The following is an 8,615-nucleotide window of genomic DNA, read 5'->3' on the forward strand; positions in this document are numbered from 1 at the left end:
GTAGTCCCGTCCTTACAACTGCTTTTGGTTCTCTTCCTGTCTTAGGTGGTGATTTACATGTTTAATATAGGTATACATCCTCCCATTGCCCATCTCTGGCTATCTGGCCCATCGCACCAAGTTTAAAAACAATTATCTTCTTATAGGTAGTAGTGGCAATGGGTTTTTGATCCTACTGCACGTATTGGCTTTGTGGGAGCCTAGGCAGTTTGGATGCTCACCTTACTAGACCTGGATGGAGGTGGGTGGTCCTTGGACTTCCCACAGGTCAGGGAACCTTGATTACTCTTTGGGCTGAAAAGGGAGGGGGACTTGATTGGGGGAGGCGGAGGGAAATGGGAGGCGGCGGTGGGGAACAGACAGAAATCTTTAATAAATAAATAAATATAAAATAAAAACAATTATCTTGTTATCTCATGTGTGCATGAGCTCACCAGCTAAACATTGTCATATACATCATTGTCGGCTGTTTCCAATTTATGATAATGGACCTGTATAGTTTACATATTAGTTGCCTCATACACCTGTTGATTTATAAATGCCATCAACTTAAAAGATCCCAGCGAAAGGAAATTTACTAAGCCAAGCAAGGATGCTAACAAGGGAAGTAGGTAGGGGCAAGTTGCTAATGCTTCCATGGCATTCATAAGGAGGGCACAATAGAGCTTAGAGTAGATCTTTGCGTGTTTGCCAAATGAATGAAAAAAATGAAAGCAAAAGTATACAGAAGCAAAGCACTTCCCTAAACTATACCTGGTGAAGTGTGATGAACTGAGCTCAAAGGCCACTTCCTTGTCCAGGGTCAGATTCTGACAGAATGTTTGAGAAATGGGCAGAGAAAGTTTGCTTTCATCTATGCTTGGTTTGCCAAGCAACTGTTTCCCAACTTCGTCTCCTCAGTCCCAGGAGAAGCCTGCACTCTGAGCCAATCCTGGGTCCCCAGAACTTCCTCCTTTCTCATTTTTATTTGAAGCTAAAAAATATTTTAACCATAAAATATGTAATTTTTTTGCATTTGGCCAAATACAAAATTGATACATAATCAAGAAAAAAAAGAAGCATAAGAATGATTACAATGTGCATACCACCGGAGGTATGGAGACTACTTTGTAAGAATCCCTTAGGGTCTAATCCTGTCAATTTGTCAGCAAAAATCTGTTCAGTGGTGGAGGCATCTGAATCAGGAAATGATTCAGAAAAGCAAATCCTATATTATCAGGCAAGTGATCAATTAGAAATGGAGCAAAGGCATTGCCCAAAGATAAGCTTGAATAACCTTCCATTCATGTAAAGGATCATTATAAGCCAAATCAATAATGCAAAAAGTGTTTGAATTCCAATCACAACACAAAGTGATCTGTTCTTGTAAAGATAAATATTTCTTTCCCAATCATCCCACAGTTTGCTTAAGTACATCAATCTCTGTCTGAAGTCGAGCATCTGTTTGTGTTTGCTGTATCCAGAGTTCATGAGAATCTTTATGCCATTGTTCTGCAAAGTGTTTTGTCTGCAAGGACATATGTAAAGCAACACCAGCCACAGACAGTAACAACAGCAGCAACAAGATTAAGAATTACAGCGATTACTATATCTAACATGTGCTCTGTTCTTTTCAATATCTTTTTGAAGAATTCTACAACAATATGATCTAGAGGATTTTGAGCCCAAGAACAACCCAAATTTACAGGCAGCCAAATATGTGTATGCTGCTGTAATATCATAAGTGATTGCTTATGAGGATTAAACTTAACAGAAGAATTAATAAATCAATACAATTGACAATCATAACAATTAATTCCAAATGTAAAATTTTTTTTCAACTTTGAAAATTTTTATTAGAGGAAATAACTAATGGTTGTCTTATACAAATATCAGTTTCCCATAACAAAAACGTATCTGCGGCCGGCGCGAGGCAGTACAGCTAGTAGCTGAAGCCCTTGATGTAGTTGAGGGAGTCCAGGATGACCACGTCCTGCCGGCTCAGGATCGCGGCCCGCAGCTCCGCACGCAGCGCCTTCTCACCTGCAGGGTCGCCATACGCCCTCGCCATTGTGTCCTGATCGCCCAGCACCGAAGGCGTTGTCCACCACGTGCGGCCCTCGTCGGCCAGCGCCCGGCTTAGCTCTTCCGTCCACTGGCTCTTGCAGCTCGACAGCAACCCGCAAAACACCATGAGCGGCATCTTCCCTAGGGCCACCCATGTGGGGACGGTCGAGTCGACTTCATAATCATAACAATTAATTCCAATTGTAAAATTAATTCTTCCAACTAAAAATACATATGGTAGTGACACAGAAGCAGTAACATTAATACTTTTAGACAAGGTAACTCCTTAATGAGAAGCAGATACTGTTCTTCCAATAAATAAGCCATTAAAAGCTGAGCAGGTTTTAAGTCTGTTACGATCTTCCAAATATGCGTCTGAATTGCAGCAGGGACTGTGAGTAAGGCAATGCGATTATCACTGATTCCTTCACCTCCTCATGCCGGAAGACGGCTTCCAGTGATCGTTTCATCTCGACATGATTCATTCTGTCCCAAAGCTGGTGGTGGTGGTGAAGACCGATGTTGTTGAGGTCGCGTCTGTGAATATAATTGTACCATGGCCAATATTGGAATATCTTCTTCAGGAGCCAAAAGTGTCATTCATCCTGCAGAGAGACAAGACCATAATACCCTTTCCCTTCCACCATTAGCAATGCAGGCTGCCATTCAGCATCTGTGACAATTTTTCTGGTAGTTGAACATTTGGAGTATAAGCAAAATATTTCTCTGCTCTGGTTACAATATCCCCTTGGGGCAAATTTAAGAAATTTAATATGAATTAATGTAAAGTTGGCCTACTTCTTCCAAAAATCTCACATTAATTCCATACCAAGATCTTCCTTTTTAATTTTTTAATTTGCTTTTGGGCTTTAAAGAATGATTATCTTGTCAAAATGGAATTTTACATTGAACATGTAGGTGATTAGCATTAGTATATAAATGTTCATGTTTCTCTTGAACAAAGGAAAAAGCTACCAATGCTCCCTTTGAGCATTTCCACATTTTCAAATGTCAGATCTCCAGACAAATTTGTATGTGATCATAGGTTATACTCTATTCAAAAGGAATTTTCGAATATATTCTTTAACTATTTTTAATTTTGCCTGAGCTTCTTTGATAAGAAACTGATTTGTTCATATCCAAAGCATTTTAAATCTTTTAAACTTTTATTTCCCTTTTGCAAATTATAACAAGAGGTGGCCATAGTTTCAGCAGCCAATTACAGTTTTATACTTTTAGATAGAATAACTTTCCATACCTTCCTATAGCTATTAATAGTTCCTAAACTGATAGCATAACTCATTTCAACCCTCAATGGCATTTTTATATGCTTAGCATTTTAAGTTGTTTTTCTGTTTCTTCTCTAATTACATTTTTTCTATTTTTTGTTTTAGTCTAGTCAGGAATTCAATATAAGGCTTATTAGATATTTGGATAACTTTAATCCAAGAACCATAGTTCTCTCCCATGGGGCAAAGACACCCCCATGCTTCCATGCCTATTTCTCTCCCAGTTATTCATGTATTTCAACTGGGGTATTAGCCTTCTGATTAGGGTCATCAAAAGCTCCACTTGCCTGTTGACATAGGAAAAATAATTAGCGCTGGCTGCATTAATTTGAGCCTTCTCAACACAAAATTTAAAAACCCATATTTGCCATTGCAAATATTTAGACACCTTTTTGTCTATTTTGTCTAACTTACCTTTTAGTAATATTTTCTCTCCTGTCCCAATAACATTGGCAATTACAAAATCTTAATGCCTCTAAAGCAAACATTTATTTCTAGTTTTAAAAGGCAGTTATAGGGACTTTTCTTGGCCTTCTAGCTTCATTTATTCATTTTTTTCCTGATCGTTTTGTTTATTCAAGGGAATAATCCAGGTAAATATAGGAGGAAATTCTTCTGGTGTATATGGGTAACTAAACAACTTACTAGGCAACCTAACCAAGGTCTAATGGTCAGGCAGAAAGTCCCTAACTGCAACATGCAGAAAAGTCAGAATTTTCAGAACACGGGAACAATGGAGAGAGTTTGTATTTGACAGATCAGAATGGCAGAAGAAGCCAAGTGCAACAGGGTGGTGAAACTAATCCAGGGAGCAGTAAATCTCCCACATAGCAATTCTTTATCAAGGTTAAGGTCTGCTATCACGTGAACTGGAGGCTCAGATTGTCTGTCTCTGTCTCCATTTCTGTTTCCCATGTCACCAATGCTTTTAATTTCATAGCGTCTCTGAATATCCAGTACTCACTAGGGCAATACTGGAGATGTTTAATCAGTAGTAGCGCCTCCTCTTTTTCTTCCTCTTCCTTTTGATGATGACAACATCTTCATCTGATGATGTAGGTGGGGCTAGGAATAGCACATTGATCACTAGGGACAGAGGAGGAATAGGTTCAAAACAGGGAAGGAGTTGTGGCACAAAGCTCTGCGACACTGTTGGGTATTTCTTGCAGGGATCAAGTTAACCATACTAGGTGAGTGACTGCTACCACACATGCCACCTTCCATGCTACCAAGATTGTTTGGAACAGTTTTCGACTGGCCTCTGTTTATATAAGTTTTGAATGTTCCTATTGGGTCTCCTCTCACATAAGAAGCAACACTTTGCTTGCTAACTGTGCTGTGCTTAGCAACCCTGTTCCCCACTCTCTTCAGCTCCCTTGCTTTCCTCAGCTAGGCAAGAACAACACTTTCACACAAGGAAAGGTGTGATCCATATGACCTATTAAGACTCAACTATGTCTTACCAGACGTACTTTGCAATGGAGAAAGACCCTCCATCTCCTGCAGGGGTTTTGTAGAAGACATCTGGGGAATCTAGTATCCTTTGACTCATACTCTAGACCAGCAGAGGCAGGTGACAACTACACTAAACAGACAGCTCAGAGGACAGAACACATAGTCAGACCCGGCAAGGTGATCTGATGAGACAGGAGGTTCAGACACAGAGATGATAATCCAGAGAGGACACCAGAGAGGAGCTCACCAAGGCCAGCTGGACTGGGACTGAAAAAGCATGGGATAAAACCGGACTCTCTGAACATGGCGAACAATGAGGGCTGATGAGAAGCCAAGGACAATGGCACGGGGTTTTGATCCTACTTCATGTTCCGGCTTGGTGGGAGCCTAGCCAGTTTGGATGTTCACCTTCCTAGACATGGAAGGAGGGGGGAGGACCTTGGACTTTCACAGGGCAGGGAACCCTGACTGCTCTTTGGATTGGAGAGGGAGGGGGAGAGGAGTGGGGGGAGGAGGGTGGGAGAAGGGGGAGGGAAATGGGAGGCTGGGAGGAGGCGGAAACTTTTTTTTCCTTTTCTCAAAAAAAAAAAAAAAGAGAGAAAATACAAGTGGTCATTCACTTTAAATCCTGGGAACTCATGTACCCATTACAAACTTGGAATGTCTGAAAAGGAGGCCACCGCTGGGCCAGAGTGTCCCAGATCCATCCTCAAGTACTAGGTCAGAAGCTCCAAGATAGGTATCAATGTGTCCTTTGACTCACTTACCCTAAATGCCAGTCTAGGGTGGGGAGCACAGGCTGGAAATGGGCTTACATACATCTTTCCCTCTACCCCATTCCCAATGACACCTTACCCACATGACAGAGTAGACCTAGAATGCTACGCAGTTACGTACCAGGATGTTCAGTGCTAGATTCTTTCCTGAGCTCCCACTGCTGTACTTCAATAGCATCTGGAAGAAAGTAAACAGAGTGGCTCTTCACTTTTGCCTGCAGACGACACATCCTATTAGTCCACACCAGACTGGCATTAGCTTTCCACTGGTTCGCTGACATCTTAAGTTACAGAAGGTGCAGTGAGGCCAGCCTACTCACTCTCCACCCACCCGTACCTTGCCCTCTATATAAAAACTGAATAGAAACATGGAGGTACTGCTACAACTCCCACAGAACAGTCAGAAGAGGATTGGCTTCTTCTGCATTATTGGGCCCACACCACAAGAACTTTGTACTCAGGTCCACGTCATTGACTATAGAGAGTTGTGCTCCACTGACAGTTCCTTCTTTCATAACTCACCAATCAAAACTCACCATCAAATCCAGCTGTCCACTATTCCCCCAGAACATATCAGAATACACACAGTTCCCAAGGAGAGCTACTAATTACAGTCAAAAGCTAGGAGCTTTGGCAGCAACAGAGGCAGGAAGAATGGGTGTTCTGGTAAAGACCATATTTTTATTTTTCAGTTTATTTCAATTGTATTGCTGGCATATGAATGAAAACCTGTATACCACATGAATGCAGTGCCAGCCAAGACCAGGAGTGGGCATCACATACCCTGGAACTGAGTTACAGATGGTTGTGAGTAGCTATATGGGTGTTGAGACGCAAATCTGGTCAGTGTTCTTAATCCAAGAGCCTTCTTACCACACCCCCAGATCATCTTAATGGACAGGGGGTTTGGTGGACTTTGCTCCGACCCCTTTTTGAACCATTATGCCTGGAAGGAAGAGTACACAAATCTCCATCTCAATGATAACTTTCCCATTGCCTCAGCTAGCCAAACAGAATGTACAACCTGAATGCTTGATCCTTTCCTGTCGATTTCAACTGGGCATGCTGTTACTTACCGGGAAAACTTTCTTTACTATCAAAGTTCTGCTGATCTTCTATATCGGTATCTCCCACTTGGGCTATGCCTGCAAGAACATTAGGACAGAGTGTACCAGGGGAAGCCACACTGGATCACACAAAATTAAGCCCAGTTCTACTTGAAATTTTCTATGGAGTCTCTATCACAGAATTATTTCCTCTCATTTAACTTTCAACTCCCCTTCACAACAAGAATTCTGAGTCAGGCTTCTCAGGAATGAAACACCAAGGTATTTCCTGAACAAAAGAGGGATTTCAGATACTTACAGCTTCCTATCATGGTGGGAACCATCTGCAATTATAGAAAAGAAAGTACTGTCAGAATCGGGATTTTTTTGTATACTCCACAATGGTCTGGCTTTCTCTGGATGGCTTAGAGAACAAAGGGCGGGCATATAGCTCCACTGGTGCTGCAAATGACCCAGCAGAGATGGAGCGAGCCTTTCCTGCACTGTACTTCCCAATTTCACTAACACTGCAAGCACGCAATCCTTAATAGGGAGTGTCATTTCTACGGTAACTGCTTTTATGATTCAATTTAATGGACGTGATGCCAACGACACCAAAGAGCCGGACAGGAAAGCCACCTGAACTCCACAAAGGAAACTGTCTTTCAAAGAATAACATGCACAGAACCCAAGCTGTATTTCTATAGGAGACACACAAAGGTGCTCTTACGGTATGTCTGGATTCTGGAGTAGGTATGCCATGTGGGAAGTCTAGGAGAAAACAGAGTAACTGTGAGGAGATCAGCAACTAATAATCATAAAACACTCAGGGAGCATTTTCAATGTGCACATGAGTGTATGGAGACAGCTTGGGGTGCTGCTGGGCCATCCTCCTGTCTCCAGTGTAGAAGGATGTTTCCCCGGCGGGGGGAGGGGGAGACAGAACAAAATGAGACCTAGGATCTTTGATCCTCATTTAAACAATATAAAATAAATCCAGCTGATTCACACTTTGTGGTATCTACTTATAATCCCAGAATTCAGGAGATAGAGGAAGGAGAATCAGGGTTCAAGGTCAGCTTCAACCATATAATGAGATAAAAGCCAGCCTGGGATAAATGTGTTCCTGTTTCAGAGTAAAAAATATACTAAAACAGCATAATTTCTAACTGTATTTTCACATGAGTGACTTCAAGCATGTGTGGAAACAGCATAGTTTAAGTATGTGTAGCTGATAGGACATGGAGGCAACCTTCCATGGATGGGCAGCATCTCTGATCCACGTAATAAATACTCAGCCATTCTGATGACGCTCTCAGATTCTTTTAGATGAATTTAAGGCTCAACCAAGGAAGTAAGAGCATTGGATTACCCATATGGATTCATGTCTTTAGTTTCTGCATACAATTTTGAGTCAGGGATTCTTCATTTTTGTTCTAAATCAAGGATTATAATAACCCCCAGGCACAAATATCATGAAGAGCAGATGAGCTAATGAAGTATAAAATTCATTTAAAGTGTGTGTGGGACTATGAACGATATCCCCCCATGAACCATCACCCCATACAGAATCACATCCTCTTAGAATCACAAGATACTGAAGAATATGAAACACTAGCATCCTTTATGTACACAGCCTCACAGTAATCTATGCAGAACTTGGCTGTAAAAAGGTATCGAAGCACCTTTTTTTTTTGACAAAACCTTTAAGTCTATTTTTTAATTAATTAAAAAAATATCAATTCAAATTACCACTCCCTCCCCTCCTCCTACTCCCTCCACACACCCTCCCACCGCTTCCCCTCCAATCCTACGAGAGGACAAGGCACCCTGCCCTCAGTGGAACCCTGGAAGGCAGATTGCTGCAATACTGAGGGAACCTCAAAACACCTTTTCAAAATCCTGTTGGTCATTTGCAACAACTTGGGGGACCTTTCAAAGAGACGACAGAGACAGTAAGGGATACCATACCTAACGTAGCATTTACATTTTTCCTCACCAAA

General features: G+C 41.6%; 1 protein-coding gene across 1 annotated transcript in view; it reads left to right on the plus strand.

Moving 5' to 3' along the window:
* Positions 1-1,652, plus strand: part of LOC126495538 (tripartite motif-containing protein 43-like) — a 17,068-nt gene extending 15,416 nt beyond the window's left edge. The window contains 1 exon segment of the mRNA XM_050133133.1: positions 1,630-1,652. Within this exon segment, the coding sequence (XP_049989090.1) occupies positions 1,630-1,652 (23 nt within the window).
* The last annotated feature ends 6,963 nt before the right edge of the window (positions 1,653-8,615 follow it).

The sequence above is a fragment of the Alexandromys fortis genome, unplaced genomic scaffold (genome assembly GCF_014885135.2).
Source record: "Alexandromys fortis isolate MF-2015 unplaced genomic scaffold, M_Fortis_MF-2015_v1.1 scaffold_508, whole genome shotgun sequence".
Taxonomy (NCBI): Eukaryota; Metazoa; Chordata; class Mammalia; order Rodentia; family Cricetidae; genus Alexandromys; species Alexandromys fortis.